The following is a 15,125-nucleotide window of genomic DNA, read 5'->3' as shown; positions in this document are numbered from 1 at the left end:
GGGTACACCCTTCTAGTCTGGGTACACCCTTCTAGTACTTGGTACACCCTTCTAGTGCTGGGTACATAGTTTTAGTAGTTGGTACTCCCTTCTAGTACTGGGTACTCAGTTCTAGCACTGGTAACACGGTTCTAGTACTGGATACACAGTTCTAGTTCTGGGTACACCCTTCAAGTACTGGGTACACAGTTCTAGTTCTGGGTACACCCTTCAACTACTTGGCACTCAGTTCTAGTAATGGGAACATTCTTCTAGTACTGGGTACGCAGTTCTAGTACTGGGTACACCCTTCTAGTACTGGGTACACAGTTTTAGTACTTGGTACTCCCTTCTAGTACTGGGTACACAGTTCTAGTACAGGGTACACCCTTCAACTACTTGGTGCACAGTTCTAGTAATGGGTACACCCTTCTGGTACTGGGTACACAGTTCTAGTGCAGGGTACACCCTTCTAGTACTGGGTACACCCTTCTAGTGCTGGGTACACAGTTCTAATACTGGGAACATAGTTCTGGTACTGATTACACAGTTCTAGTACTGGGTAAACAGTTCTAGTACTGGGTACACAGTTCTAGTACTGGTTACTCAGGTCTAGTACTGGGTACACCCTTCTAATACTGGGTACACAGTTCTAGTACTGGATACACAGTTCTAGTACTGGTTACACAGTTCTAGTACTGGGTACACAGTTCAAGTACTGGGTACACAGTTCTAGTACTGGGTACACAGTTCTAGTACTGGTTACATAGTTCTAGTACTGAGTACACAGTTCTAGCACTGGGTACACAGATCTAGTACTGGATACACCCTTCTAGTACTGGGAACACAATTCTAGTACTGGGCACACCCTTCTAGTACTGGGTACACAGTTCTAGTACTGGGTACAACCTTCTAGTACTGGGTACACAGTTCTAGTACTGGTTACACAGTTCTAGTACTGGTTACACAGTTCTAGTACTGGTTACACAGTTCTAGTACTGAGTACACCCTACTAGTACTGGGTACACCCTTCTAGTACTGGGTACACAGTTCTAGTACTGGGTACACCCTTCTAGTACTGGGTACACAGTTCTAGTACTGGGTACACCCTTCTAGTACTGGGTACACAGTTGTAGTACTGGGTACACAGTTCTAGTACTGGGTACACCCTTCTAGTACTGGTTACACAGTTCTAGTATTGGTTACACAGTTCTAGTACTGGGTACACAGTTCTAGTACTGGGTACACAGTTCTATTACTGGGTACACCCTTCTAGTACTGGGTACACAGTTCTAGTACTGGTTACACAGTTCTAGTACTGGGTACACAGTTCTAGTACTGGTTACACAGTTCAAGTACTGGGTACACAGTTCTAGTACTTGTTACACAGTTCTAGTACTGGTTACACAGTTCTAGTACTGGTTTCACAGTTCTAGTACTGGGTACACAGTTCTAGTACTTGTTGCACAGTTCTAGTACTGGTTACACAGTTCTAGTACTGGTTACACAGTTCTAGTACTGGTTACACAGTTCTAGTACTGGTTACACAGTTCTAGTACTGGGTACACACTTCTAGCACTAGGTACACAGTTCTTGTACTGATTACACAGTTCTAGTACTGGGTACATCCTTCTAGTACTGGGTACACAGTTCTAGTACTTAGTACACACTTCTAGCACTGGGTACACCCTTCTAGTGCTGGGTACACAGTTCTAGTACTGGGTACACCTTTCTAGTACTGGGTACACAGTTCTAGTACTGGGTACACCCTACTAGTACTAAGTACACAGTTCTAGTACTGGGTACAACCTTCTAGTACTCTGTACACAGTTCTAGTACTTGGTACACAGTTCTGGCACTGGGAACGCAGTTCTATTTCTGGGTACACCCTTCTAGTACTGGGTACACCCTTCTAGTACTGGGTACACCCTTCTAGTACTGGGTACACCCTTCTAGTACTCTATACACAGTTCTAGTACTGGGTACGCCCTTCTAATACTGCGTACACAGTTCTTGTACTGTGTACACCCTTCTAGTACTGGGTACACCCTTCTAGTACTGGGTACACCCTTCTAGTACTGGGTACACCCTTCTAGTACTGGATACACAGTTCTAGTACTGGGTACACCCTTCTAGTACTGGATACACAGTTCTAGTACTGGGTACACCCTTTAGGTACTGCGTACACAGTTCTAGTAATGGGTACACCCTTCTAGTTCTGGTTACACAGTTCTAGTACTGGGTACACAACTCTTGAACTGGGTGCACAGATCTAGTACTGGGTACACCCTTCTAGTACTGGGTACACCCTTCTAGTACTGAGTACACCCTACTAGTACTCGTTACATTCTTCTAGTACTGGGTACACAGTTCTAGTACTGGATACACCCTTCTAGTACTGGGTACGCGGTTCTAGTACTTGTTACACGCTTCTAGTACTTGGTACACCCTTCTGGTACTTAGTACACAGTTCTAGCACTGGGAACACCCTTTTAGTTCTGGATACACAGTTCTAGTTCTAGGTATTCCCTTCTAGTACTGGGTACACAGTTCGAGTACTGGTTATGCAGTTCTAGTACTGGGTACACCCTTCTAGTGCTGGGTACACCCTTCTAATACTAAGTACACAGTTCTAGTACTGGGTACACCCTACTAGTACTGGATACATAGTTCTAGTACTGGGTACACCCTTCTAGTACTTGGTACACAGTTCTAGTACTGGGTACAATCTTCTAGTACTCGGTGCACAGTTCTAGTACTCGGTACACAGTTCTAGTACTGGGTACACCCTTCTAGTACTGGATACACAGTTCTTGTACTGGGTACAACCTTCTCCTACTGGGTACACAGTTCTAGTACTGGGTACACCCTTCTAATATTGGGTACGCTTTTCTAGTACTTGGTACACCTTTCTAGTACTGGGTACACAGGTCTAGCACTGTGTACGCAGTTCTAGTTCTGGGTACACCCTTCAACTACTGGGTACACAGTCCAAGTAATGTGTACACCCTTCTAGTGCTGGGTACGCAGTTCTAGTACTGGGTACACCCTTCTTGTACTGGGTACACCCTTCTAGTACTGGGTATACACTTCTAGTACTGGGTACACCCTTCTAGTGTTGGGTTCACCCTTCTAGTACTGGGTACACCCTTCTAGTACTGGATACACAGTTCTAGTACTGGGTACACCCTTCTAGTGTTGGGTACACAGTTCTAGTACTGGGTACACAGTTCTAGTACTGTGTACACAGTTCTAGTACTGGGTACACCCTTCTAGTACTGGGTTCACCCTTCTAGTATTGGGTACACCCTTCTAGTACTGGATACACAGTTCTAGTACTGGGTACACCCTTCTAGTACTGGGTACGCAGTTCTAGTTCTGGGTACACCCTTTAGGTACTGCGTACACAGTTCTAGTAATGGGTACACCCTTCTAGTACTGGGCACACTCTTCTGGTATTGGGTACACAGTTTTAGTACTGGGTACACAGTTAACGCACTGAGTACACCCTTCTAGTAATGGGTATGCAGTTCTCGTACTGTAGTACTAGGTACACCCTTCTAGTACTGGGTACATCCTTCTAGTACTGGCTACATTCTTCCAATACTGTGTACGGCATTCTATTACTGGGTATGCCCTTCTAGTACTGGCTACACTCTTCTAATACTGGGTACGGTATTGTAGTACAGGGTACGCCCTTCTAGTACTGGCTACACCTTTGTAGCTCTGGGTACAAACACCCTTTTAGTACTGTCTACACCATTCTAATACTGGGTACGCCCTTCTAGTGCTGGTCACACCCTTCCAGTACTGGCTACACCCTTCTAGTACTGGGTACGCTCTTCTAGTACTGGGTGGGACATTCTAGTACTGTGTACACCCTTCTAGTACTGGGTACGGCGTACTTGTTCTGGGTACGGCGTTCTAGTATTGTTTGCGCCCTTCTAGTACTTGGTACGGCCTTTTCCCTTTGTCCCCAGGGCAGCCTGATGTCTTCATAGCATGCATTCAACAAAGTGCTGGAATCATTCCTTAAAGATTCTGGTCAGTGTTGAGCATTCTAGCATTACGAAATTCCTGCAGATTTATTGGCTGAACATTCATGCTGTGAATGTCCTGTTCTATCACGTTCTAAAGGGTTTACGCTAAATTCTGTCTCTACCAGCAGCACGTCGCAGCTGAAATCGCGATTCATCAGTCCCGGTGACGTTTTTTTAACCTTCAAGTGTCCAGTTTTGGTGAGCATTATCTCAGTTTCCTGTCCTTAGCTGACAGGAGTGGAACTTGGTGTATTTATCTACTACTGTAGCCCATCCACTTTAGTTTTCGAAGGTTTGTGTGTTCCGAGATGCTTTTCTACATACTGTTGTTGTCACGAGCGATTGTTTGATTTACTTTCGCTTTCTTGTAACCTGGAACCAGTCTGGTCATTCTCCTCTGACCTCTTTCGTTAACAAGGGTTTTCACCAACATTACTGCAGCTCACCGAATGTTCTGTGTTTTTCACGTCATTCTTTGTAAACTAGGTAGACTGTTGTGCGTGAGACTCCCAGGAGATCAGCAGTTTCTGAAATAAACCCAGTCTGGCACTAACATTTATTCCACTGTCAAAGTTTCTTAGATTACATTTCTTTCCCATTCTGCGCTGTATAAACCCTGCGGTTTAGCGCTTCTTTTGTCTATAATAATAATTTCCCATTCTGATGTTGGGTGTAAGCAACAACTGAACTTTTTGACTATGACTGCAAGCTTTTAGTCACATCTGCTTCCACCTGATTAGCTGATTCGATATTTACATTAGCAGATGTACAGGTGTCCTTAATAAAGTGGCTACTGAGTGTATATTGTGCCATGCTAGAAGAGAAGTTCAGTCATTATGCTTGCCTTTAGTGATCTAACTTAGCAGATCGTTTAGTACAGTCACCTAGAGCTTCTGTATCGCGAGTCTTCACAACTTACATTGAATCACATACACGAATATACATCATGAAAATGAATCAGAAAACCGACAAGTTGAACAACAAAACATTTGTGCAACTATTTCAAATATTTATTGAGAAAACATTTCGACAGGAGAGGGGACTGATTACCTCAACCTCCTCCTCATTTTCCACCGTTCTGCTCTGCATTATACTGAAGACGCCATTGGCTGGGGAAACGTTTCCTTAGTGAAGATTCCCAGATGTTTCCCAAATGTCTCATTCTTTATACAAATAAATTAATAATATTAATATAATGGTTTACCAGAAGATTTATTTGTTTACCCAGTGAACGAGTAAACCCCTGTTGGTTATTGAAGGAGCCCTGGAGGCTCGATCCTGTATCAGCTAAACCCTAGATGGACACGCTAAAGAAATGGCCTCGATTACCAAGTACAACTCAGGATAAACTTGACCATTATGCCCGAGTAGTAGGCTGATACAGGATTAGATGTTGCAAAGGTGTACATGTTTCTGACCTAAGCCATGAAGAAGGCACCATTCCCTGTCTGCTAGCGTGACACACGTAACCCAATTGTACTCGCCCATTTCCGGGTCCAGCAGAGGGCTGGCTCGACCATTACGACCCCTTCTAGTGGTCTGAAGTGCGTGTAATCGCTCTTTGACTGGTGGTGACGTGCGCCTCATCAATGTAGGTCGTGAGTGCTAGTTTAACATTCCACCGTGCCAGCGGAATCGACGTAAAAATAAATCTGAAGCTATAAAAAAAGTGTCTGAAGCTTTCCTGAACGTGTGAATGTAGCAAAACAGTCAACTAGTCGTTCTGAACGTGTGAATGAGGCGCATGAAATGTGCCAACACACTTCTAATGGATGACATTAAGCAGAGTCACTCCCAGATGCATACGTTTGCACTTGAAATACATTCTGTACATTACACACATTATTTCTTTGATTTTTGTTTTACGTTTAAAGTATATCAACTGCATGAAGGTTATTAAGGTTGCATTTTACCTGTATACCATTAATCAACAATACCTCAAACTTATTTAGGGATTATTGTAAACTGCATATATGCTGAAAGATATCTTCCTCACAGTGATTCTTCGATATTTTATAACAATTGATGTACAGATATATTAGAACACTTATACTCAGTATTTCCTGAGATGACGGATAGTATTTTGCTGATGAGTTCAAATGTAAAGATAATCCCAAATCTCAATCTCTCTCTCTCTCTCTCTCTCTCTCTCTCTCTCTCTCTCTCTCTCTCTCTCTCTCTCTCTCTCTCTCTTTCTCTTTCGTTTCCGAGTTATAGGTAAACTGTGTTAACATCACTACGCTTTGATAAACTAATTTTTTTGAATTCATAAACAAAACTGTTTCTGTCCACAAAGTTGCTTGTTCGTTTGGTTGTCCAAAAATTTCTACTCCTCTGTGTTTATTTTCTATTCGGTTCTTTTAAACATCCTTGCCCAAGGCTCATTTTTTTTAGCCGGAAAATATACAGGTTCTTTACATCTCACTTACCCCGTAAAGGTCTTTGTTGCTTTCAACTTTCTGCAACATATTCCAGACATTTGCAACACTAACCACATTGCTACCTTAACCTCACTGTCATGTACCTATTTCTAAATTCGTAAAGAAAACTGATATGACTCTAGGAGTCAAATTTTGTTATTGTCATAAACACGATGTACAGTACAGTACTATGTTTATACACTATGATTCAGTTAGAGCTACAATATACACTATAGAAAAAGTAAATCTATACTTAATTGTAAGTGAATGTTACTGTAAGTTAGTTGTGGTACTGTTAAGTGGTAATTCAAGTTGGACTGCAAGTCAGTCATGTTATGAGGCAGTGATGTTGTAAATCAGTAGTGTTTTGAACCCATGGTAGTGTGTGTGGAACTGTCAATTATTGTGACTTTTAGATTCTTTCAAACACAAGCAGTGTGACGGCCGCTACTTAGTTTTTATTTACACTAATCTCAGATACAGACGAGCTTGGTAAGAACCTGCCGGGTAGCTCATGCGTCACAAAAACTGGTTCGTGTTCACTAGAATCACCAAATTTAATACCAAAAGGGATTTATTTTCACAACGCTGGGTCATCTTGTTTCACTGTACATCAGGGCAGTGACTGAGGATTGTCTTGCCGAACATTGTTCACTGCATTCACTGCCTGGGGAGAATATATTGTTTTTCAGTGTTTCTTCTTTTTGATCAGCATTAAATGTGGATAATTTGTTTCTTTTTACAAGCTAATATATTTGATTATAACGATAGATTTACTCATCTATGTTATTCTTTTTACATTTTTCTTATCTCCTTTTACTGACGAATTAACAAAAAATCATATTTGTTTTCTCTTCTTTTGAAAATAAATTTAAAAAAAATTTTTTGGCTAGTAAATCTGCAAATCCCGTTTCTTCTCTTCTTCCATTAGCAGACTAAGGATTAAGCCTCAGCCGGTTCTTGTGCCTAACGACCGACACTATTTAGTTCATCATGTAAAGAAGATTCTTCATTTTTGGGTAAACTGAGAATTTTCTTTATTCTCTCGCTGTTAATTTCGTTTCTGGCTTGTCTGGAAAAGTGTTCTGGTGATTATTAAGACACTTGTGCAAAAGTCAGGTATCTTTATTCCAAAACGTTTCGCCTACACAGTAGGCTTCTTCAGTCGAGTACAGAAAAGTCTGCAGAAGCAGTAGAGATGTGAAGACGATGTAATCAGTCCATTACCCTTGATGACGTAGTTTTGAGGTGGTCAGTCCCTCAGCTTGGAGAAGAGTTTTGTTCCATAGTCTGGAACGATGTGAAGTTGAAACGACAGTATGGAGACTTATATACTGAAAGAAGGTGAGGTGTAGTCAACCAGTACAAGAAAGTATGTAATAACTGAGAGGTCAGGTCCTTCTCGAATCCTTCCCGTCTCACTTGAAAAAGTTGTCCGAGTTGTTTTCTTTACCAAGATACCGTTGTGTTGCAGTGTATGACAGAATATGAAAATGGTATACATTTTATCATACAATACCGACATGTTGATAGGTAAAATATATGTGCAACAGTTAGGTATCTTTATTACATAGTGTTCAGGTGTTGGCATTGCTCATAATAATGAAACATAAGGCAGTACTGACTTTTACATCATTATTTCGGTCACTGACTACACAGCTACACCAGACTGTTGTCTAACATTAGTGGGTGTGTAGTAGTCACTCTTGTCCAGAGGGTAAAACACATTACCAGACATTGTTTCGGAACGTGGAGGTAAAAAATCCTGGCATTTGTTCCTCAGTTTTTTCGGGAGCTTTGATCTAAATGTCGTACAATCAACAATACTAAAGAAAATGCACAAGATTCAGAAAAAAACTTGTACCGAACAATGCTTTGCTTTCTGTGTGGCTGTTTAAAAGTATAACTCAATAAACCTCACAATGATGTCCCAGTGGAAGTTGTTCTGTGCTGTATGTCTGTTTTTTTTCACTTCTGACATGCGTCTTTCAGGTTGAAAATTCTTGTGAAGCAGGAGGTAATTATCTGTGTGGTAGAGAACCTTCATCACTTCCCTCTGCTTATGTTGGTTGAGGACACGAAGTTCTTTTGGCCAGGATGTTTTGTGTGGCCAGAATGTTCATGTGGCTAGGGTGTTCTTGTGGCCAGGATCTTTTTGTGGCCAGGATCTTTTGTGGCAAGAATCTTCTAGTGGGCAGGATCTTCTTGTGGCCAGGACCTTCTTGTGGCCAAGACTTTCTTGTGGCCAGAATGTCCTTGTGACCAGGATCTTCTTGTGACCAAAATGTCCTTGTGGCCAGGATCATCTTGTGGATCTCTCGAGACTTAGGTTTCTATAAAGATCCACTGCACAAACTCTCATTTTCTGCCTCATCAAGCTGTATTGTTACAAAAAGCAAGGCAAACAAATCACATGGTATGTGATGAGCTTCTGTCCAAAAAGAAACAGCGAAACAACCCCAGCGGTCTAGTGTTTGCTGGATGATGATCTATAACTGAAGACAGATGCAGTGGGTTAGTTAAGCAGTCTTATATAGACTTGACATTTATGATATAAATGGCTTAGAAAACCTAGAAGTTGAAGAATAAAACACCTGTGCAACATTTCTATTGGGGAAACGTTTCTCCAGTCAGTGGTCGGCGAAACGTTTCCTCAAAGATTCCGAAATGTTGAACAAGTGTGTCATTCTTCACGTATGACTTTACATGAGGATGCTGAGGTAGTGCATCGTCAGCATGTGGTATCTCTGGAATCTCCGGGATGTCAGGGCATCAAAGTAATCATTGGCAACACTTGCGTTAGCGCATTAGTATGCAGAGAGGAGAGTTGTCAAGAGGAATTTTGATGTTGGTCACTTACCAAGGAGGTTCATCTGTTAAGAAAGGTGCCGCAGTTGCTCAGATATAGACACGCAGCTTCACAACTGTCATCAGCTCATCCGCTCACTGTTTGTGTTACTCTGGCATAGGTAAAACTAAAATATATAATAAACCCTTGAAGCATAAAACGTGTTGAAAAGTCAGGGAAACGACTCAGCAAATATGAAAAATGTTATTTACGAACGAATGTTCTTAAATTTTAGCTTGTAATAGAAGGCAATGTCAGAGCGAAGAATTAATATCACTTGTTTTATCTGTATCAAATGCACAGATAATCTCTTATCAATATTACGCCTCAATAACTAAAGAACGTCTCTTATCACTGTCAAAATTTCAACGTTGATGCAGTTCATAAAAAGAAGACAGTAAATTCAGACTGCATAGGTGCAGATTTAAAATTTTTTAATTAAATTGATAAAAAAAAAAGGTTTGAAACGTTCGATTTGGATCATTTACTAGAGAAAGTCTTGTAATGAAACGTAGTGAGTTTCATTATTGAAGACCACTTGACTTTCACTTTGTGATGTGTAAATCGTAAAAAGCCAGTTTTAATTAATAAATTTATTTCTGTGTAATAAGTGGATAAGTTAGACACATGTGCAACACTTGGGTATCTTTAATGAGGAAACGTTTCGCCACACAGTGGCTTCATCAGTCCATACAAAGGAGAATGGTGGAGAACAGGAGGAGTTTGAGGTAATCAGTCTAGTTCATGCTAGATCAAAATTTAAATTCCCTCATAAAGCTTTTAGTGTATTAGGTGACACCTGCTTCCTGTTCAAGTGGTACGGTACCACTTGTCTAAGTGTGTGACACCTGCTTCCTGTTCAAGTGGTACGGTACCACTTGTCTAAGTGTGTGACACCTGCTTCTTGTGCAAGTGGTACGGTACCACTTGTCTAAGTGTGTGACACCTACTTCTTGTGCAAGTGGTATGGTACCACTTGTCTAAGTGTGTGACACCTGCTTCTTGTGCAAGTGGTACGGTACCACTTGTCTAAGTGTGTGACACCTGCTTCATGTTCAAGTGGTACAGTGCCACTTGTCTAAGTGTGTGACACCTGCTTCTTGTGCAAATGGTACGGTACCACTTGTCTAAGTGTGTGACACCTGCTTCTTGTGCAAGTGGTACGGAACCACTTGTCTAAGTGTGTGACACCTGCTTCATGTTCAAGTGGTACAGTGCCACTTGTCTAAGTGTGACACCTGCTTCATGTTCAAGTGGTACAGTGCCACTTGTCTAAGTGTGTGACACCTGCTTCTTGTGCAAGTGGTACGGTACCACTTGTCTAAGTGTGTGACACCTGCTTCATGTTCAAGTGGTACAGTGCCACTTGTCTAAGTGTGTGACACCTGCTTCATGTTCAAGTGGTACAGTGCCACTTGTCTAAGTGTGTGACACCTGCTTCATGTTCAAGTGGTACAGTGCCACTTGTCTAAGTGTGTGACACCTGCTTCCTGTTCAAGTGGTACGGTACCACTTGTCTAAGTGTGTGACACCTGCTTCTTGTGCAAGTGGTACGGTACCACTTGTCTAAGTGTGTGACACCTGCTTCATGTTCAAGTGGTACAGTGCCACTTGTCTAAGTGTGTGACACCTGCTTCATGTTCAAGTGGTACAGTGCCACTTGTCTAAGTGTGTGACACCTGCTTCCTGTTCAAGTGGTACGGTACCACTTGTCTAAGTGTGTGACACCTGCTTCATGTTCAAGTGGTACGGTACAACTTGTCTAAGTGTGTGACACCTGCTTCCTGTTCAAGTGGTACAGTGCCACTTGTCTAAGTGTGTGACACCTGCTTCCTGTTCAAGTGGTACGGTACCACTTACATGAGTCTCTGGCACTGGCTTGAATCTGTTTCTTCATGTATTCTCAGTTATTCTGGTTGGATTCAAGACGCATACTTACTGGTTCAGTGCTTCTGCAGTTCTCATGTTCATCCTTATCGTTAGTTTCGCGTCATTTGTTCAAGGTGTGCGGTACCCACTGGTCTGAGTTTGTAATATTTGCATCTTGTTCAACCTGTAAGGCACCCAGTGGTTTGTGTCTGTAACATTTGCTTAATGATCAACCCGTACGGTACCATTGTAACCTTATCTTCCCGTTAAAGAGATACAGTAACAGAAGCCTGAGTTTGTAATATCTTCTTCTTCAAGTACGGTGTCGCTGACTTAAATTTGTTTTAATGCTTTCATATAGACGTTCTCATTTATTCTTGTTGAATTCAAGACTTACTGGCTCAGTGCTGCCGCAGTTACCTCACAGGAGGTACACAGTGGAGTACTGTAGGAGGTACACAGTGGAGTACTGTAGGAGGTGCACAGTGGAGTACTGTAGGAGGTACACAGTGGAGTACTGTAGGAGGTACACAGTGGAGTACTGTAGGAGGTGCACAGTGGAGTACTGTAGGAGGTACACAGTGGAGTACCGTAGGAGGTACACAGTGGAGTACTGTAGGAGGTGCACAGTGGAGTACTGTAGGAGGTACACAGTGGAGTACTGAAGGAGGTACACAGTGGAGTACTGTAGGAGGTACACAGTGGAGTACTGTAGGAGGTACACAGTGGAGTACTGTAGGAGGTGCACAGTGGAGTACTGTAGGAGGTACACAGTGGAGTACTGTAGGAGGTACACAGTGGAGTACTGTAGGAGGTACACAGTGGAGTACTGTAGGAGGTACACAGTGGAGTACTGTAGGAGGTACACAGTGGAGTACTGTAGGAGGTATACAGTGGAGTACTGTAGGAGGTACACAGTGGAGTACTGTAGGAGGTACACAGTGGAGTGCTGTAGGAGGTGCACAGTGGGGTACTGTAGGAGGTACACAGTGGAGTACTGTAGGAGGTACACAGTGGAGTACTGTAGGAGGTACACAGTGGAGTACTGTAGGAGGTACACAGTGGAATATTGTAGGAGGTGCACAGTGGGGTACTGTAGGAGGTACACAGTGGGGTACTGTAGGAGGTACACAGCGGAGTACTGTAGGAGGTGCAAAGTGGAGTACTGTAGGAAGTACACAGTGGAGTACTGTAGGAGGTACACAGTGGAGTACTGTAGGAGGTACACAGTGGAGTACTGTAGGAGGTACACAGTGGAGTACTGTAGGAGGTACACAGTGGAGTATTGTAGGAGGTGCACAGTGGGGTACTGTAGGAGGTACACAGTGGAGTACTGTAGGAGGTACACAGTGGAGTACTGTAGGAGGTACACAGTGGAGTACTGTAGGAGGTACACAGTGGAGTACTGTAGGAGGTACACAGTGGAGTACTGTAGGAGGTACACAGTGGAGTACTGTAGGAGGTACACAGTGGAGTATTGTAGGAAGTACACAGTGGAGTACTGTAGGAGGTACACAGTGGAGTATTGTAGGAGGTGCACAGTGGAGTACTGTAGGAGGTACACAGTGGAGTACTGTAGGAGGTACACAGTGGAGTATTGTAGGAAGTGCACAGTGGAGTATTGTAGGAGGTACACAATGGAGTATTGTAGGAGGTGCACAGTGGGGTACTGTAGGAGGTACACAGTGGAGTACTGTAAGTGGCTCATAGTGGAGTACTGTAAGTGGCTCATAGTGGAGTACTGTAGGAAGTACATAGTAGAGTATTGTAGGAAGTACACAGTGGAGTACTGTAAGAGGTACACAGTGGAGTACTGTAGGAAGTACACAGTGGAGTACTGTAGAAAGTACACAGTTGAGTACTGTACGAAGTACACTGTGGAGTACTGTAAGTTGCACATAGTGGAGTATTGTAGGAGGTACACAGTGGAGTATTGTATGTACACAGTGGAGTACTGTAGGAAGTACACAGTGGGGTACCGTAGGAGGTACACAGTGGAGTACCGTAGGAGGTACACAGTGGAGTACCGTAGGAGGTACACAGTGGAGTACTGTAGGAGGTGCACAGTGGGGTACAGTAGGAGGTACACAGTGGAGTACTGTAGGAGGTACACAGTGGAGTACTGTAGAAGGTACACAGTGGAGTACTGTAGGAGGTGCACAGTGGGGTACTGTAGGAGGTACACAGTGGAGTACTGTAGGAGTACACAGTGGAGTACTGTAGGAGGTACACAGTGGAGTACTGTAGGAGGTGCACAGTGGGGTACTGTAGGAGGTACACAGTGGAGTACTGTAGGAGGTACACAGTGGAGTACTGTAGGAGGTACACAGTGGAGTACTGTAGGAGGTACACAGTGGAGTACTGTAGGAGGTACACAGTGGAGTGTTGTAGGAAATACCTAATACTAATATCTCATTCTATTTTGTCTTGGAAAGGTCGGGTGGTAACTATCGCCAGCGGCCTAGGCAGGATGGCTGTGCCTATGAGGGCTCCTTACGTCGTCTCCAAGTATGCTGTGGAAGGCCTCTGTGATTGTCTCAGGTATATGGCTGTATTATGTGCAAAAGGATAGACATACAAACGGAAAGTGAAATTTTACTCCTATCTTAATATTATTATTATTAATTATTATTATTATTATTATTTGTATTATATATGTAATGTTGATCTTATGCACAAGAGGTTTACTTAATGCAGCACTCAGTGTTGACACTGTGGTAAATCGTTATTGCAGAGTCTTCAGATAGGAAACTTAATAAGTCGTCAACTGGTACTTTTGTGAACATTAAAGTTAGAAACTTTGCCAGCAATTGGGCTCAATATATCTACTAGCCATCTGGATAATTTGAAGGTGACTGAGCCAATGGAGCTAATTATGGGTCTGGCTGGATTACCCGGTGTATGGGTTTTGATTAATCCATGCATGTATGATAAAGATGGGTTGATGGCCAAATTTTTTTTAGTTCGTCTTAGCTTTTGCTTAGGAAATCCTCTCTCACCAATCCTTAGTAATTTGCACATGGAATTTTTTGAAACAAGACTGCTTAACAAAATTCTTCCTGATAAAGATAAATGCTACAGATATGTTGATGACCTTCTATGTTTAATGCCCAAGAATATAAATAAATTCCTACTTGAATTAATTAAATAGTTTAGCTCTATCCATGAAGTTTACTGCTGAGTTTAAACGAAATAACTTACTGCCTTTTTCTAGTTGTAATTATTAAGGGAAATCAAGAATTACAATTTGAAATATACAGAAAACAAACAAATAGCTGGTTTAATGTATTCTATCATTCTTCACATCACGAGAGGTAAATGTTCAGTATTTTTAAACCATACCTCGGGTGGAGTTTGAACCCGCGGTCAGAGAGCCTCAAAACTCCAGACCGTCGCGTTAACTACTGGGCCAGCTAGCTTAATAAGTGTAATAAAGTTGGTAGAATTACCGATAATATGTAAAGTGAAAGGACACAAGTGCAACTAATGTGACATTTTTATTGTGGCAACGTTTCGCTCTCCAGGAGCTTTGCCAAGCCGTTACAAGTAGTTTATGGACACAGAGGGCATATATAGGCTCAGATTGAGGTGCCATGCTAGTGGTAGTAGTAGTAGTAGTAGTGATATAAGTTGTAGTAGTAGTAATACAATGATAGAACAAATAACTTGCACATGAGTAAAAGGATATAAAAACTTAATTTACATGGGTAACATAAAAATAGATTAGACAAATATTTCTATTGGAGGCTGGATAGAGAAGGTCTGTTTCAATGTTCATTCTCTGTAATGTGCTTGTGTAGCATTAGCAGGAGAGACTATGTTATGGCAGGGTTTACTGTTTTCAGGAGGATTCTTGCTAAGACTTCAGAGATGGTGAAGCTGCCTTTTTTGTTTAATTGTATTAGAAACAGCTATTAGTGAAGATTCAAGGCACTTGCGTCTGCGGAAATTAGTTTCTTTGATAACTAA

At 42.2% G+C, this 15,125-nt stretch overlaps 1 protein-coding gene across 2 annotated transcripts in view; it reads left to right on the top strand.

Annotated features, from left to right (window-relative positions):
* Positions 1 to 15,125, top strand: part of LOC128689022 (D-beta-hydroxybutyrate dehydrogenase, mitochondrial-like) — a 199,000-nt gene that overhangs the window by 166,114 nt on the left and 17,761 nt on the right. For both annotated transcript variants that reach the window (XM_070087387.1, XM_070087386.1), the window contains one exon: positions 13,592 to 13,697. In XM_070087387.1, coding sequence (XP_069943488.1) covers positions 13,592 to 13,697 — 106 coding nt within the window. The remainder of the gene's footprint in view (positions 1 to 13,591; positions 13,698 to 15,125) is intronic.

The sequence above is a fragment of the Cherax quadricarinatus genome, chromosome 21, assembly GCF_038502225.1.
Source record: "Cherax quadricarinatus isolate ZL_2023a chromosome 21, ASM3850222v1, whole genome shotgun sequence".
NCBI classification, from domain to species: Eukaryota; Metazoa; Arthropoda; class Malacostraca; order Decapoda; family Parastacidae; genus Cherax; species Cherax quadricarinatus.
The sequence above is the reverse complement of the archived record's forward strand: the minus strand, read 5'-3'. Positions and strand labels throughout refer to the sequence as shown.